Source organism: Acanthopagrus latus, chromosome 2 (genome assembly GCF_904848185.1).
Source record: "Acanthopagrus latus isolate v.2019 chromosome 2, fAcaLat1.1, whole genome shotgun sequence".
In the NCBI taxonomy this organism is placed as follows: Eukaryota; Metazoa; Chordata; class Actinopteri; order Spariformes; family Sparidae; genus Acanthopagrus; species Acanthopagrus latus.
The window spans coordinates 10,498,080-10,515,625 of NC_051040.1; the positions used below are offsets into that span (position 1 = coordinate 10,498,080).

A 17,546-nucleotide genomic window follows, 5' to 3' on the forward strand; every position below is an offset into this window, starting at 1 on the left:
AGATGAGCAATGAGTCAGTTCTCAATAGAATCTTTATTTACTCTCATTTTGCAAGTGCTGAGTAATACTGACCATTTTGGCACCTCAGAAGGAAAAGCACACCGTGGTAATGCAAACATTAACTGGTTTAACTGAACGCAAAACAGGCCTCTGGAAAGACTGCCTGCCAGAAAAGCCACAGTCGATGAGTTGGCTTAAGCATGGCATAGAAAAAATATCAACGCAATCCCAAAACAATGTGGTTAATGCTTGTGTGTATAAAATGTGATATTTTTACTGTGAACACCCCTCACACCAACCTCAAAGGAAATAGAACAAGCTCAAGCAGGTTTGGTTTAGTTTAGTCGACCTCCTCGATGGTGGGGCCGGAGGATGCTCCTCCTCCAGGAGCAGCACCACCTCCGGGGAAGCCCCCTGGCATTCCTCCGGGCACCCCGCCTGTACTCTGGTACAGCTTGGTCATGATGGGGTTGCACACCTTCTCCAACTCTTTCTGTTGGTGCTCAAACTCCTCTTTTTCTGCAGACTGAGAAGAAAAAGACAGAAAGAAAGAAAGAAAGAAAGAAAGAAAGAAAGAAAGAAAGAAAGAAAGAAGGGGAATTTTAGTATCAATCAGGTGCCAGCCCGACAGTTATTTTAACAGTTGTGTTACGAAAGTTTACCACCTTACAACTGGAGTATAATTCTGATTCAAACCTGGTTTCTATCCAGCCAGCTGATGACCTCTTTGCACTTGTCCACAATCTTCTCTCGGTCCTCGTCGCTGATCTTTCCCTTCAGCTTTTCGTCCTCCACAGTGGACTTCATATTGAAGGCGTACGACTCCAGACCGTTCTTGGCAGCAACCTTGTCTCTCTGCACGTCATCCTCCGCCTTGTACTTCTCCGCTTCCTGGACCATACGCTCGATGTCCTCCTTGCTCAAGCGACCTGATGGATTTTTAATTCAAATGAACATGAGGCTGAGAACTACAATTTCACAATTAAGCTACATCATTCAAGGTCTTCTTCAGATTACCTTTGTCATTGGTGATGGTAATCTTGTTCTCCTTTCCAGTGCTCTTGTCGACAGCAGACACATTCATGATGCCATTGGCGTCAATGTCAAACGTCACCTCAATCTGAGGAACCCCGCGGGGTGCAGGGGGGATCCCAATCAGCTCAAATTTCCCCAGAAGGTTGTTGTCTTTGGTCATGGCCCTTTCACCCTCAAACACCTGCAGATTTAACGTTAGATCAACCCATCAATAAAGATTTATTTAAAATTCTTTAAAGTAATTATTTTCAAAGACAGTGGTCGTACCTGAATGAGCACACCAGGCTGGTTGTCTGAGTAGGTGGTAAAAGTCTGGGTCTGCTTTGTGGGGATAGTGGTGTTCCTCTTGATGAGAACAGTCATGACTCCTCCAGCAGTCTCAATGCCAAGAGACAAGGGGGTCACGTCCAGCAGCAGCAGGTCCTGCACGTTTTCAGATTTGTCGCCTGACAGGATGGCTGCCTGGACAGCTGCAGAACATATCAGTGGATTCTGAATTTTGTCAGTATGTTTTAATATCCAGTAATCTTGTTGTTGCACGAAACAGAGCTGAGAAAATTGCTTTTGTAGGACACTGAGAGGTTATACCTGCACCGTAGGCCACTGCCTCATCAGGGTTGATGCTTTTATTGAGTTCCTTTCCATTGAAGAAGTCCTGCAGCAGCTTCTGGATCTTAGGGATACGAGTGGAACCTCCCACCAGGACAATGTCGTGAATTTGAGATTTGTCCATCTTGGCGTCTCGGAGGGCCTTCTCCACAGGCTCCAGGGTTCCTCGGAACAGGTCTGCGTTCAGCTCCTCAAAGCGCGCCCTGGTGATGGAGGTGTAGAAATCAGTTCCCTCATGCAGAGAGTCGATTTCGATGCTGGCCTGAGTGCTGGACGACAGAGTACGCTTGGCCCTCTCGCAGGCCGTGCGCAGGCGACGCACCGCCCTCTTGCTGTCGCTGATGTCTTTCTTGTACTTGCGCTTGAACTCAGAGATGAAGTGGTTGACCATGCGGTTATCAAAGTCTTCTCCTCCCAAGTGTGTGTCGCCTGCAGTGGACTTGACCTCAAAGATGCCATCTTCAATAGTCAGGATGGAGACATCGAAGGTGCCACCACCCAGGTCAAAGATAAGGACATTCCTCTCAGCTCCAACCTGTAATTTAAATGATTTAAATTACTTACAGCAGGCATTTATACAGGGCTTCTTAGAATCTCCAGATTAAACATGAACTATCACAGGTGGAAAACTTTCTTAAACAAACAGGTGAAACAAAAAACAATCTTGTAGCCTAAACTATTAAATGTACCTTTTTGTCCAGGCCATAAGCAATAGCAGCAGCTGTCGGTTCATTGATGATACGAAGAACATGAAGCCCAGAAATTGTCCCTGCGTCTTTGGTGGCCTGGCGCTGAGAGTCGTTGAAGTAGGCAGGCACTGTCACTACAGCATCAGTGACAGTCTGCAAGAAGGAAAAGTGGAAATTTACAGCAGTTAATGACACATTAATGACACTTATTTAACATTAAATATACAGTTGTTAAATTAAAACACAGCTCATAGATCCCTAGTCTATTTAAACAACAATATCTATCCACTCGTGATAGACACAAAATAAAGTGTACCTTCCCCAGGTACGCCTCTGCAATCTCCTTCATTTTTATCAGCACCATGGAGGAGATCTCCTCCGGGTAGAAGCTCTTGGTCTCGCCCTTGTACTCCACCCTGACTTTGGGACGTGAACCCTCATTAATGACTGTAAACGGCCAGTGCTTCATGTCTGACTGGACAACAGCATCATCAAAGCGACGTCCAATGAGGCGTTTGGCATCTGAAGGACGACAAAAGGCACAGTAAGTAACCTGTAACATCACAGTGAACTAATCATACTTGACTAGAGAAATGTTTCATACCAAATACAGTGTTGGTGGGGTTCATCGCCACCTGATTCTTGGCTGCATCCCCAATCAGCCTTTCGGTGTCAGTGAAGGCAACATAGCTGGGTGTGGTCCTGTTTCCCTGGTCATTGGCAATGATTTCAACTTTGCCATGCTGAAACACTCCTACACAGGAGTAGGTAGTGCCCAGATCAATGCCGATTGATGGTCCCTTCGACATGGTTCCTGAGAACATGAATGTGATCCGTTGTGTATCATATATTGGCACAAAACTAACAATCTGTGTAAAAATATGACAGATGAATATGACAGATGAGTAACTTGAGCCCTTCTAAGCACTCGGGTGGCTACCATGATATACATTTGTCATTTGGGGTAATGATGCTATTAGCAGAGACTGAGCAACACAAACAGCAGTGGAAACAAACTGTCTCTGAAGGTCCACAGCACCTGTTTTCAAGCCTCCTATGTTTGACAGCTTGGAAACAGCCACCTTTATTATGGCAACAACAGACAACATGGATGAGTGGGTCTTTAACTCAGGAGTAGGTTTACTGTCACCTGATAAAGAAACTAAACTGTCATTTTGATGAATTTTGTTATCATAAGGTTGAAATATTAGTTGTTTAATTGCTTAAAAGCTGAGTCATTTTACAACAATGTCAAACTTCTTCAGTGTGCTGCTCGATGCTGTTCTTCGTCTTACATGACAGTTAACTGAATGTAACTGAGTTTCAGATAAAACAAGCAGCTAAAATATGTAAACTTGGCCTCTAGAACGGTATTTGTTGCTGTTCTATTTACTGATATTTATATTCAATCTGGTTTGTAATGTTTCAGAGGTTGAACTAGAGCGGGGTTCACAACTTAATTCAAATATTTGTAGACCAACAGGCTCACTCCTGGTTTCACTGGGTATCAAAGTTATCAAGATGACTCAGTGAAACAGGCCCAGTGTTTACTGTTGCTCCTGTATCAGACCAACTGTATACTGTAACGTTAGCCAAATGTTAAGCCACAAGGGAGGTCATTACAGCTAACTCAGGCAGAAGTTCACATGCTAGGGAGCTAATCTGCACTGCAGGGAGAGTCATGTGCTCCAGTGATAAAGACAGGTTTTCAGATTTAGGCAGAAACTGACTCAAGTCAATTTGTCCATTTTGTCATTTTCTATTGGACAAATCAAGTTACAGGTTGAGTCAATTCAAGTCGAGTTTAACCAGTCTTACCTGCAGTATCTGGACTTTATAAAGACAAAAGATAATGTAACTGCCTCTTAAGTGTTATTTTGTTGTTTTATTCAGTGAGATAAAAAATATCAATAACTTTAAAAATATGTTTTTGACTTCCTCTCAAAGATAAAAGAAATTCACACCCAATCACTGTGAAGGAATGTGACTCTGGCACCCAGACTGCAAAAAACTAAAATTAATACATTAAATGAACACAAGTTATCATGATTTAAGTCTGAACTGGGCCACCTGCATAAAGGTGTGTCTTGAACCAATGACGCACTTGTCCTGATCCCCATATTACTATCAAAGAATCACTGCTAACAAAGTCGTCCGGTTAATTCAGTTACAAACATGTTTCATTCATACAACAATTAAGTCTTTTAAAAGCTTTTATTGTGAAGTAACATTACAGGAAATGTGTTTTCTCTGAGAATTATTGGGAGAGGGGTCCTTGCTATGGGTTAGCTGCAGTTGTCTGATGTCAGTGCAGCCCGGAGGAGGGACAGGGTGTGGCGGGCCTGGACCTACTCCAGAACAGGTCCATCGCCAGCATGACTCGGCTCAAACGTGCCAGTGGAAAAAACGGCTTAAGTCAAGTCTCAAGTCATTTATATACAAGTTGCAAGTCATCAACACAGTGACTTGAGGCTAATCGCAGCCAAGTCACAACGACTCATATCTGGATTCAAGTTGGAAGATGTGAATTTGAGCTGAAAAAATTACTCATACAAACCATCAGTTGATCAAAAAGGATTGGCAAATATTTTGATAATCAGCCAAAACACTGATTTTCTCAGTCAAAAAGAAGACATTTCATGGCATCAATTGTGGTTCTAGGAGCCAGTGACGAGCTTGTTTTAATAATATTCTAAAGTCACAATTATTAGTAGTGTTCATCACTGATAAAAAATAATAGCTTTCTGATGGGGAAGAAAAGAAAAACAATGCTCATCAAACAAAAATGTCAGTCAGTGTTGCTAGCAATGCAGCAGGAGATCTTTGATTCTTTTGAGAGCAGGTTTGTTGCATTTCTAATGTGCACACCAGAGAAACATACATGTTCATGTTCTAGATAGGATTACTACATTTAAACCTGCTCATACTACAGTTATTGTTAAGATTTGTTAAAACGACATTTGATTTTGGTTGTTAGAGAGATGATTTTTTTTCTAATATCTAACAGCCACTGAGACATTACAGCAAGTTGTGCTGCATCATTAGCTCAGCTGCAAACAGCAGCCTCAGGACATGAGGGCGTGTCCCTCCATATTTTCGGAGACCTGGAACTTTCTGGACTACTCCTTCCCTTCCTCAACAGACGGGAAAAGTGCAGATCCACCCATTTTAGCAACTTTCTGCAAACCAGATCCTGAACTGTCAGCAGCAGAGGGGATGCAGCTTTTAAGCATCACCTCATACCTGTTGTTAGCCACGTTCCCCGACCAACTTTCTCATCACATGAACGCCGAGGTTAGCTTCAACATGCGCAGTTACATTATAAAAAGTTGGCATGCAACATTAATTAATTACATAAGCTATGTGTAGCCGCATTCTAATGATAGCAGATGGGTGTTAAAAATGTTAGCTAGCTTACATTTATAACGCAAACTGAGCAGCCGTTGACGTTGATTACGTTAAAAAATGATAGACGTATTAACGTTAATTAGCTGATAAAAGACTCCCTGTAGTTGTTAGCAAAACTCCCTCCTGCTGAAGTCGCTGTAAAACATTATTTTTCTAGTATACTCACCTCTGTTCAATCAGAATATGTCGTTCTATCGTATTGTGGTTAAGATAGCTGTTTTAATACCGCAGTCAGGTCCTGGTCCCCACTGTCAGTCAGTGATGAGGGAGCGGCCGCGCCTCCTCAATAACTCTCACTCAGAACGCTCTAGAACACGGGAGGAGCGCTGCTGGCCAATCATCTGCCAGAAAAATCCCTGCCTCTGTAAATTGTCCAATCACAAAAATTACTCGCTGAATTCCTCATCAGTTGCTATCATGATTGTGGAATATTGGTAAAGTACATGCGAGTAACTTCCAGCATTCTGACACTGGTTGAGTACAGTGATGGAGAAAGAGTCTTTTAAAGGACTGATGCCACAAAATACACGATTGTAATTAAAGACCTGCATATAAAATATTATATTATATATTAGAATGTAAGTAATAACAAGAACATGTACTAATCCATCGGGAGTGCCATTTAGACTATACCCATTCATCATTCAAATCTGAATTTGAAGTCTATGAGCAGTATAACAATAAACTTAAGCTACTTATATAGCACCTTTAAAAACAGAGTTTACAAAGTGCTTTCACAATCAAGCAAAAGGCAGGGAACTCAGGAAAGACAAGATTACAGAATAAACTTGTAAATACATGTAATAAAAATGTAGAAGGTCAATATAAGTCATTCAAGTAAAAGGAATAAAAGTGATAAAACAGCTAAAATCCCAGAAAAGGATGAGAGGGAGAGAAGAAGAAGAAATTAATAATCTGACTAAATTAATAGATGAATAGAAAATAGAAATGAATACAGCAATAAAAACAATAAAGGATGATGAGGCTATATCGCATCAAAGGAATTAAAGAACAGATAAATAGTCTAAGAGCAGGAGGGAATGACTGAAAGATGAAAATTCAGTGTAAGAAGGATGACTTGTGATCCTTCCTTGTTATGTGATAACAATACTGATACAGCACAGAATCTAAGTCTGGTTGCATGGAAGAGAAAACTAGTGGAGATATTAATATTTATTTTTTGGATGAGAAATTAGTCATTTTTATGAATTTGATTATTATAACCATTCTGCAACAATTGAATACATGTTGGCAAGTACAATTTCTTGGATGTTAGGGACACATAAGTTAAGCTTAAATCTTTTTTAGGAAAGCAATCAGTGACGCTTAGCATAAACTGGTATATTGCTACTTGATACTTTACTAATTACTTCATTTTTACAGTAAAAGGTTCAGTTTGACTCTATTTATCTGTTACTTAAAGGTTGTTCATATGAATACATAAAGTATGATATTTCAATATTTTACAGTACAAAACGGTTTAAGGTGTTAATATTAGCTTAATTTTGACCAACTATAAAAACACAGTCCTGTGTAAAGTCATACTAACCATATAATACTATTTCTATTGCATATACATAGCACTTTATGAAGGGTCATTCTGCTGCATGTACTTCTAAAACACTTACAAACTGCTGACCAATCTTAGCAGGTGAAAGAGTTGACACTAAAATGACTTCAAAATAAAGAGTGAAGAGGAGAGGATTTATTACAGACAGTCCTTGTACCATTCTGTTTAAAAAGTGGCAACACGGATTTAAACAAATATTGTAATAAAATCTAAAGTGAGCAGTGGTTATCAAGAAGACAGCATATTAATTTGGATCATGATGGATCTGGTTTTGTGATCTTCACTTGAGTCACACCACAGCAGTACCACAGACTGCTGGAAAAGGTTATGCATATGCCCTTGATTAGGAATAACAGGGACCAGGGAGTGTCTTATTGTCTCTGTAAGACGTTTGGCAAGAGGTGAGAACCAGTTAGTCTCAGGCTAAAAACGTACACTTTGAAAAACATACTGGCATGTACTGGCGATATGAATGATTATCCATGTCAATTATCCATTTGAAAGCATGACAAAGTGACCAAATATAATGAAACAAGGAGAAAACCAGGGATTGACCGTGTAGAATCTGACCGAACATTTCCAAACAACGACAGAATAAGATGGCACACCAAAGTTGTAGCGGTGTGACATGCGCCTCAAACGTATTAAGTTAAGTGATTTAAAAAAAATAAATAAATACTTGACCTATAATTAAGTAGTCCATAGTGTGGTGTTGAAAGCAGGAGTAATTCTCTTACCACTGAAGGGTTCAAGTGAAAGTTGACTCTGAGAGTAAAAAAAAGGAAAAGCTTTACCACACCTATAAATGTCAGGTTAAAACACAGTGAGCCATTGAAATGTGGACTCACGCCTCCAAAAAAAACCAAAAAAAAAAACAGCACACAATCTGCCGTGCAACACCAAATATTCATGTGAGAAAGACATTAGAAGACTGTGGAAGTGATTCCTTTAAAAAAAAAAAAAAGAAGAAGAAGAATAAATGGGTCACAAATGCTCAGGTTTTATAACACATCCAGGGATCTGTTTTCAATGAAGGAGTTGTGTCCTGACGTGACTTCTTTAAAAAAGGATTCCTGTTACCGCCACGACGTGTTATGATACCGTTCAGGTGTTACATAGTGTTTAACAGTGCAGCTCAGCGTACAGGATGGTCTTTCACATTCAATAGCTGTCGTTGTAAAAAAAAAAAAAAAATCTATTGTAGGTCTAAACAAAAAAAAATTCAATACTTTGCAGTTAATTTGACCCTGCGATACGACAAAGGAAGGAGAAATAAGATCTGCTTCGAAAAATGTACATGAATTCTTATAGAATTGTTATAGTCATAACATAGACTATAGTATAGTAAATATCATAACAAAATATGCTGTTTTATTTATATATAAATATGCTATTTTAAAGCGCTGTTACATTATAACCAGTCATTTAGCAAATGTCATTCCTTTTCAGTCGTGAAAGTGAAAAGATCAGTAACGAACTGTCTGACTCTACTTTTTGTCAAGCCTGCACATGCCACAGCTAAAATCAAGTGCAGCCAACCCCTCATTGTTCAGAGTCGGATTATAAACGTGACCAAAAAAAGGCAGGTCTTACGAAATATCTGGGCTTTCAACCGTGGCGCTGGGTTATGTAATTTATGTTGTTAATTACTGCAGTGTTCCCAAGAGCCCCTTGTATATCAAATTGCCTTTACAATCACAAGTCTATAGAGACCAGACACCTGTCCTCTGAGACTTGCGTGACTACCATTCATGTTCAGATGTAAACATTCCTCACATGTCTGTGAGTCACACTGATGGACACATGACAGTGTCATGTGCAGGGACCCGCCATTGTCACTGCCTGTAAGGTGTTAGAGTAGGACAAAGTGTAAGTGTGTGTTGATGACATAGAGCTCAGTCATTGTCCAAACACCATGTGAGTCTAATGGGACATACAGGTGATTGTTGTTCTGTGCTGGTGATGAAGCAAACACCAAGTTCCAAGATCCAGCATGTCCCCAGAGATTATTGTGAGGAAAAAGGAGATACAGCTACACAGTGATATTGATCTGGTTATCTCACCTAAAATCTCTGGCTGAAAGTGAATAAAGTTGTTGAACTATTCTATCAAATTTGGTTGATTACAAATATGTATTGAGGCTGTTTCATGCTTGAAAATACTGTCAAATTGTCAGCCCTCACTAAATGACATGATACACACAAAGATGACACTGTTTCTATTTGATGGACTTGGAATACATGTTATCTTGGGTGGCACTGAAAGCACTCAGGATAGGTTGATCAGGCTTGCCAACTGTATCACCCACAAAAGGAGCTCAGGTAGGTGCCCATCATTTATATTTCCTTTAATAATGCACAGGGACATTTGTAGTTTTACATTTTATCACTTGTTTAAGATCATTTGGTTCTTTTCACTGAAAAGGATGTCCACTAACAACAGATGCGTCTTATCTTTGATTCAATAAAAATACTAGATTCTTAACAAGATGTAAGGTGAATTGATTCCAGTATGTTTCAGTGCACCTTCTTGATATATATCAGGATGATATCATGAATTGCAGTTATTTTGGACTGGATAACAGCGATAATAAGAAATTATCATATTGTCCCATGCCTTGATCAGAAATGTTGTTTTTTTTAAATTTATGTGCTGTAATTTCTTGTCACTCATTGATCAACATGCACACTGATGTACATGTTGAGATGACATAATGTCGCTCACAGAGCAGCACCCTGTCTTATATTCTTGACTTATGACAGTTTGTCACGCTCTTTGTCTACGCGTCAGTCTCTATTGTTACCCGACCAGATGACCAGGTATTCATTAAGGTTGATTCATGAGTCAGCATTAGTTGGATTCCTCTATGTGGGTGTGTACTGCAGGCCTTCTGCAGACACTATCAGTATCTGCTCCATTTTAATACAGAACATTTTTTGTTTTTTAAACATGAATCCTGACCTAAATCTGCCTGTACCACATTAGAATTATAATTCCCCAAGGTTGTCCACATTTACTGCTTTTCAGTCCAAGTTTTGAAGCAATGTGCCACCAGTATCACTGATGGCATGGCTCGTAGACAATTGCTTGTTTAGACGACAAAGAAGAGATTAAAGCTGGCATTTGACATTGGATACGTCCAGTAATCTAACATGCACCTTTTTCAGGCTGTATCCTCTCGGTGCATTGTGGTCCTGTACTTTGGGGACCCGAGTTACTCAGGAGTCGCTTTCATGTCATGATGCTGCACAAAAGACTTTGTGCGTCTCTCAGATAGGTGTGTCTTTTATTCACTAACTGTACAAAACAGCACTGAGTTTTTCTATTTACAGTTTACTGCCCTGGGCCATAACAAAAACTGATCCATTACAAAACTTGCACTCGGAAGAACAATAAGGAGACTCTTATCACGACAAAAGATCTGAAAAGAGAACACTTGTGATCAGATCACTAATCCTGCTCTTTTACAGGCCTGTGAAAAACAAAACATTGTTTACGTGCATGCATTATGGTTTCCTATGCAATCGTCTCCCTGCCCATACCCAAGACAGCAATAAAGAGTTTTCCATTGCACAACATCATCACCAGCCATTAAATTTTCATTATCATACATATAAAGTTAGATTGTGAGATGACTGATAATGCATTACTGGACGTTTAAAGGTGCACTCTGTAGTTTTGGACGTTTCAATCAGAAGAGGACAACACAATTTCATACTGTTTACTACTTTTACTGTTTATGAGTGGCGGACCCTGCCACCTCTCTGGCTTCAAACTGTGTTCTGGGACCTTGTATTCCTCTGAGAGTAGATTGGTTATTTCATTTTAGAAAAACGTATTATTAAGTCATTACTATTGTAATTGTTAAAATTCTGAGTTTGAATTTCTTCTAAAAAAAACTACACAGTGACCCTCTAAAGACAACTTCTGTACATGTCAGTGCTATAGCCATCTCTAAAACTACGGATTACATGATTTGTCTTTTGAGACACAAAGTGCTGATAACACACACAGGGTAATTAACCCACTTCCCTTTAAGTGCATCCAAGAAACAAATGATTAGTTCAAAACGCTCCAAGTTATCAGGGAACTCATTCATCTCTTGAGGAAAAGCACCCAGTTTCAATATCTGGCTTTAAATAACAGGCGGCCAGCTGGCAGCTCCGGTATCAGAGTTTTCTGCTTGACCTCATTGAGCCAAAATAAATTCTCCCTGCTGAGATCAATACCCATTACACATTAATAATACAACCAGGCTGCACACATATGGCGTGAAGATTGATCGCTTCAGACCAACAAATAATACCAAAAACAGGCTGCTCATCATTGGAAACACACCTTTTTTTTTTTTTTTTAGCAACTTCTTATAACCATTCCATCACTTGATATTTAAATGTCTTCATTTGACACCAGAAAGTGTGGCTAAAGAGTTCAGATCAGTACATCGAGTTTGTTTTATGAATGTCTTCAATTTAACAATAATACAAAATCAGACTGAGGAATCTTCATCTAGGATAATTGTTTCCACTGAGGGACAAATGATGAATGAAGCCCTGGTCTACCGTTTCCTTACAGGCACATTTCACTTGCATGTGTGTATGTAGAAACAGAGCAAACCGGTCAAATGAGTTGGTTGTGGCTTCAAGAAGGTTTGTTCTTTGGTATAGAAATTATATTTAAATTCAAAACATATGGACGGTAAAATATTCAGAAAAAATGAAGATGTTAAAGGCACAGTTCATGTTACATGTTATTGTCTGAGGCGCTCCCTTACACGCCCCATGTGGGGGGGGCGACAGTATAAATGAAGAGATTTGGTGGACGATAGCAGGACACAAAATGAAGACGTACAGGTGAGTCCCTGCAGTAAATTCATCACCTGTTTTTCCTCATAGCTTAATATGTTGAGCTTTAAATATTCTTTTTACATAAATGAATGAAATGAATTTACTTTTATATTTGATGTCATATGTTATTATCATTATTATTATCATTGGATTTTTGCTGACTATATCAACAGTGAAAGTTTCAAAAATGCTGTTTACAAATGTAGTTGTCTGGATTTTCTTGACATATGAGATATCATTTTGAGGGTCTTTCAGTAGTGTAGGATCATTCAACTTGCAGGGTATATTAAACCTGAGGCACAATTTGTATTTCATCAAGGAAAATGTTTTTCAAAGATGTAATCAAAGTGAAAAATGTTTGTTCTTCAGCTAAACATGACACCCAGAACCTTCCCTTCTCTTCCCAGTGGCTGCTCACTGTATGTTGAATAATGGGCTGAATGAACTCTATTACTTTTGTCGGCTTTTCCCTCGAGTACAGGAAGAATAATCTATTGTCTTTGACGCCAAGAAATTGGCTGTTTTTTAAAAGTTCTCCCTTTCCTCTTGAAAGAAGGTGACAGATGCTTTAGTTTCCATTGTTTTGCTGTTTCCTCCTCACAGGTCCACTCTGACAACAATGCAGCTGGTCATCCTTGTGTGCCATCTTGTCCTCATTTTGAGGACAGAGGCCCAGATTCCAGATCCCTGTATTCTCAGCAATACAAACAGACCTCCAGGTTTGTGCCACCTCTTTTCTTTCATTTTTTTTTTCTTTACATGCGCTTCAGTTATGTTTTACTTTAACGCATTTGTTGATTTACGTCCTCCGCTTTTGAAAATCTCTTTCAGAGAACTCGGACATCACTGTGGTCTGTGGCACAGAGTACATGGACCTGAGCATCTACATTTGCCCAGTGTACCAGGCTCTTTACAATGAGTCTCTCATGGTCCTCAATAATCAGTACAACAAACCCGAGTGTTTCGGGATGGCCGACTGGTCCGTGACCCCACCAGTCTTAAAATTCAGATTCCCGATAAATGAAAGTGCTATCATATCCTGCAACAACAACTTCAAGGTATTCCTCACAACAGATTTACCGTCTTTGTTGATCAGTGGAGCACTTTATAAAGATATTCCAGTACGAGGATGTTACAATAGCACTAGATCTTTAGTCCCTGGTGGTAAAAGTTGCTTTGATTGACTTTCTGCATCAAAGAATGAATCCGGCATCAAATTTAAACTGATTCCAGTGAAATATGTGTTGTGTTTTTTTTCTACAGATAATCGATCATGTTGGGACCGGACTTTTTGCTGACTTCTCAAACGTGCAATCCGTCAACATCTCCGGCACCATCACCTCCATGGACCCCTCTGCAGGTACGATCACCTACCGGCCACAGATCCTGTACAAGTTCTCCTGCCTCTACCCGATGCAGTACCTCCTGAACAACACCAAACTGGGCGTGTGAGTATGACACCTACACTGCATGTGAAATCAGCAGGACTCAGCTACATCTTGAATCACCCAAGTTAATGTTAATATTAATTGTGTTTTTTATTGAGCATAGATCTGGTGTGAATCTAGCCATAAGAGACAACAACGGGAGCTTCATCAGCACACTGAGTATGCGGCTCTACAAAGTAAGACCTGCTCCAGCTTTCAGCATTGAACTGAGTACTTTTTTTTTTTTTTTTTAATCTTCTCATATGATTTTGTTCTTACTTTTTCCGTGCAACAGGACGGACTGTACAAAGAACGTCTTACCATCCCAGAAACAGGACTCAACTTGAAGACCAAGATTTATGTTGCAGTTGTGGCCACCAATTTAACAGGGAGGTATGAGACGTTAAAAATTTACGGTAACCTGTAAGTTAGCTGAGTGAGAAAAAGACACTTAAAATCCCACTGGGCTGTCCTCGCAGGTTCAACGTGCTACTGGACAGATGCTACGCAACAACCAGCCCATATCCCACCCCCAGCACCTTCTATGACCTTTTTGTAGGGTGAGTTACATATTAATCACCACAGTGTATAATATCACCCGCTTACAGTGACACTCCATGCTGGCTCTTTGTGTTTCCCTATGGTAAGTCACGCAACCCATCTCTTTTTCACCCAAGGTGTACACGTGACCCACAAACTAAGGTGGAGCTCAACGGGGCGTCTCAGGTGGCGCACTTCTCCTTCGAGGCCTTCAGATTCGTGGAGCACAAAAACCAGACAGTCTCCACCTTCTACCTGCACTGCATCACCCGACTGTGTGAGGTGTCCTCGTGTAGCCGATTATTGCCTGTGAGTAGACGTCAGAGTTCCTTGAAGAGTCATTAATTAATATAACATTAAGGAGACATGTTATGCTCAGAATCTTATTTTAGGTTAGTACTAGAATAGGTGTGCATGCTTTAATACTCAAAACACACATCGGTTTTCTCCGTCTGAAACGCTCAGTTTTAGCTTCTGTCTCCCCTCCTCCTAAATACCCAGTCTGCTCTGATTGGTCAGCGAACACACGCCTGAGCCGGCACTGCTAACAACAACAGAGCATGTCTGCTAAATCAATCGTCAAGTGGTACACTCGCTGTGAGGCATTTATCATGCAAATGCATAGTGGTGATGTGGTGGTGATGCAGAATTAAAGGCAGAGTTACTGACAAGGCATTTCAGGAGCACTGTTTTCTGTGGGAGAGAGGAGCTTCTGTTGGTGTGGACCTTTTTTAAATACCAAGGTCTTTTAATGAACTGCATGGTAGGTCTCCTTTGCAAGATCACAAGTAGGTACTGTCAGGATTTTGATTGTCTGTCATTAATGTTGAACAGGACTGTAGCAAAAGGAGAAAGAGAGAAGTCCAGGAAGTGTCGGAAAATGCTACAATCACCTCGCCCGCCATTTCTGTGGGAAAACAGACCACTGGTACGTCTTAATTATGGCAAATATGTCTTTACAACCTGTCACAGTGACATAGTGGATAGAGATACAAATGCTAGTGTAATTAGAATTACCTGAAAAAGAGCACATCTTTTATTTGCTTGGTTTTTTGAGGAACTTGCTAATTACTGTACACTCAAAATTACAGAGGGGCCATAATGAGCATTTTTACGTCTATAATCTTCACTTAAAGGAATATTTTGACACTTTGGGAAAAGTAGTTATTTAGCTGTTTCCCCATGCTTCCAGTCTCTATGCTAAGCTAACCTAACAGACATAGCATATGAACATGAGAAGTTTTTACAGTATCAAACTTCTCAGGTTACTTTTGGCCAGAAAGTTAATAAGCACTTCTCCTAAAATAATGACAAATAACAATAACTATGACAATAAACTTCATTTATACATAACATTTCAAACATGAAGTGAAGAAAACAAGCTTAAGGCAATAAAAACGAAAGACAGAAAACACAAGCATGGAAGCCCTTAACAGATTATTATGTTTTCTTGATATCATGAGTTATTTCTGTCTTTATCACACAATAACAAATGTTTCTTACTGAGATACTGAGATCTCCAGAAAACAAGCTGTGTCATCCCGAGATAATGAAATAAAGTAATCACAAGAAAACAAAAGGTTGTTCCTCCTTATTACTTATAGCTTTATCTTTATTAGATCAGCAGTGGCATGGCATTTTGACAGGTGTAGCAACTGATTTAAACTCAAAATGTCAGCTCAAAGTGTACCCATTGTTCATTAAAAGTTCAAGTGGTTTGCTTTGAAACTCCTAAAACCCAGCCAACAGAACAGAGTGTATGTATTCGTCCACTCTTATGAATCTTTTGAAGTAGTTTTCTCTTTAAGTCAAGAAAACACCATTTGTTATTCTGTGATGTTGACATAAATAACAAATAATATTCAACTAGGAGGGAAAATTATATGTTTGACCCTGGATTTGTACAAAAGCGAGTCAAAGAGAATTTCATAACGCAAATTTAAAACAGTAGGCATTCAAAAGTGATTGAAAAATGGTATATCATTCGTTGTGGTGCAAAATTATTAATTTCATCCCCTTTTTCCTTGTGTTAAAAAGTGAATCCAATTCCAAGTCAATTACTGACTTAAGTTTTTGCACAATTTTTCAGAAGATGCTCAGACTTTCTCTGCTTCTTACGGTAAGAAACTGCAACTGTGACCAGCAAATGTGTCTGTGATGGACTTAATAATTACTGACATTTAGTTAATATGCCCAGGAAGCACTATATGATCACATATCATCACTATATCATCTGATATCTTTTTCGTTGTCGCTGCTCACACAGGTTTGCCATCTGAGAGCAACTACAGCAGCCCGGTGGTGGCTGTGATCATCTGCATCATCATCCTGGCTATTGTCCTCGTCTCCATGGCAACCTACTTTGTGTTGTACATCAGACAGAAAAAAGTGATCATTCAGTAACCGCGCCTGCCTGAGAGTGGAGTCCCTCTATACCAAGCTTCCAGTTTAACTTCACCATCTACAACGCATGGCAATTATAGTACACTGAGTCGTGAGAAACAATAGTCAGATGTCTCACACTGTCATTCTACTATCTAGATTTCTGTTTCACACACAACATTATAACAAGGTGGTCGTTAACAACTTTATAATCAATCTGAATCACATAGTTGAATTGCGATGAGGGCACAGAATCTGTACAAAAATTGTGTATTATAATTAAGTATTAGTTTTCATCCTGTTGTCAGAGTCCTGTTGAAGTATTAAATGAATGGTTTAATAATTTGTAATTAGTCAGAGATGGTGTATGTTTAAAATGTTTGCAATGACAGTAATGGAAAAAGTACTTGTGCTTTATTCTTTCGTAAAACACACCATTAAAGCAAACATTAAAATTTCACCTGTCTCTTATTATATGGCTGACTTTGAGAAAACTAACATTTTGGTTAAATGATGAAAAATTATCAGATATATTATATTGTTTAATATATATATATATATATATATATATATATATATATATATATATATATATATATATATATATATATATATATATATATATATATATACTCACACACACAAATATAGAAGTATATATGTCTCATACTTGAGTAAAAGTATAGACATTGTGTTCAAATATTGAGTGAAAATTAAAGTATCTGATAGTAATTGGACTTAAGTATAAAAAGTACAAATAAGTAAATTATTTATATGTTAACATGTATGTATGCTTTATACTGTGGGTCACTTGATTGTCAATCTTATTTTTCCAATTGATAATACAGTAAATTAATTAAAAAATGTGTTACCTTGACTCCAAAATGTTGTGGAGTGAAGTATAAAGTAGATGAAATTGGAAATACTCAACTGTAGCTAAGTAACTTGAGTAACAATACCTGAGTTAGTGTACAGCCTATACTGTATATATCGGTATGTTTTAAGAACTTAAACATGAACCTTTTTCTGGCCACCTGTG

At 39.0% G+C, this 17,546-nt stretch overlaps 2 protein-coding genes across 5 annotated transcripts; one reads left to right on the forward strand and one right to left on the reverse strand.

Annotated features, from left to right (window-relative positions):
• Nucleotides 1-14: 14 nt before the first annotated feature.
• On the reverse strand, nt 15-6,064 carry hspa8b (heat shock protein family A (Hsp70) member 8b). Its single transcript, XM_037125553.1, has 9 exons — nt 5,908-6,064; nt 2,938-3,147; nt 2,650-2,855; nt 2,334-2,486; nt 1,624-2,179; nt 1,303-1,505; nt 1,018-1,216; nt 697-929; nt 15-526 (listed from the first exon to the last, which is right to left on the reverse strand). The coding sequence occupies exons 2-9, from the start codon at nt 3,140-3,142 to the stop codon at nt 341-343; spliced, it is 1,941 nt and encodes a 646-aa protein (XP_036981448.1). The 5' UTR covers nt 3,143-3,147; nt 5,908-6,064; the 3' UTR covers nt 15-340.
• Nucleotides 6,065-9,198: 3,134 nt separating this feature from the next.
• Nucleotides 9,199-16,965, forward strand: LOC119007417 (zona pellucida-like domain-containing protein 1). 4 transcript variants are annotated; one of them, XM_037077088.1, is made up of 12 exons: nt 9,914-10,130; nt 10,479-10,588; nt 12,762-12,877; nt 12,990-13,216; nt 13,422-13,606; nt 13,710-13,782; nt 13,881-13,978; nt 14,065-14,145; nt 14,263-14,434; nt 14,960-15,053; nt 16,215-16,244; nt 16,392-16,965. In XM_037077088.1, exons 3-12 carry the CDS (start codon nt 12,778-12,780, stop codon nt 16,526-16,528), a joined length of 1,197 nt encoding a protein of 398 aa, XP_036932983.1. In that variant the 5' UTR covers nt 9,914-10,130; nt 10,479-10,588; nt 12,762-12,777; the 3' UTR covers nt 16,529-16,965. The 4 variants fall into 4 exon arrangements, with proteins under 4 accessions (XP_036933007.1, XP_036932983.1, XP_036932989.1 ...); XM_037077112.1 differs by lacking the exons at nt 9,914-10,130; nt 10,479-10,588 and adding an exon at nt 9,199-9,632; XM_037077094.1 differs by lacking the exon at nt 9,914-10,130 and having other exon boundaries at nt 10,315-10,588.
• Nucleotides 16,966-17,546: the final 581 nt, after the last annotated feature.

Excerpts from the sequence above, each read along its gene's own strand:
- LOC119007417 (XM_037077112.1), top strand. The coding sequence starts at position 12,778 with ATGCAGCTGGTCATCCTTGTGTGCCATCTTGTCCTCATTTTGAGGACA. Across the intron at positions 13,783-13,880 it reads TGAGTATGCGGCTCTACAAA|GACGGACTGTACAAAGAACG; the intron begins GTAAGACCTGCT and ends TCCGTGCAACAG. Across the intron at positions 16,245-16,391 it reads GACTTTCTCTGCTTCTTACG|GTTTGCCATCTGAGAGCAAC; the intron begins GTAAGAAACTGC and ends CTGCTCACACAG.
- hspa8b (XM_037125553.1), bottom strand. The coding sequence starts at position 3,142 with ATGTCGAAGGGACCATCAATCGGCATTGATCTGGGCACTACCTACTCC. Across the intron at positions 2,856-2,937 it reads CCCCACCAACACTGTATTTG|ATGCCAAACGCCTCATTGGA; the intron begins GTATGAAACATT and ends GTCGTCCTTCAG. Across the intron at positions 527-696 it reads GCTGGCTGGATAGAAACCAG|TCTGCAGAAAAAGAGGAGTT; the intron begins GTTTGAATCAGA and ends TTTTCTTCTCAG.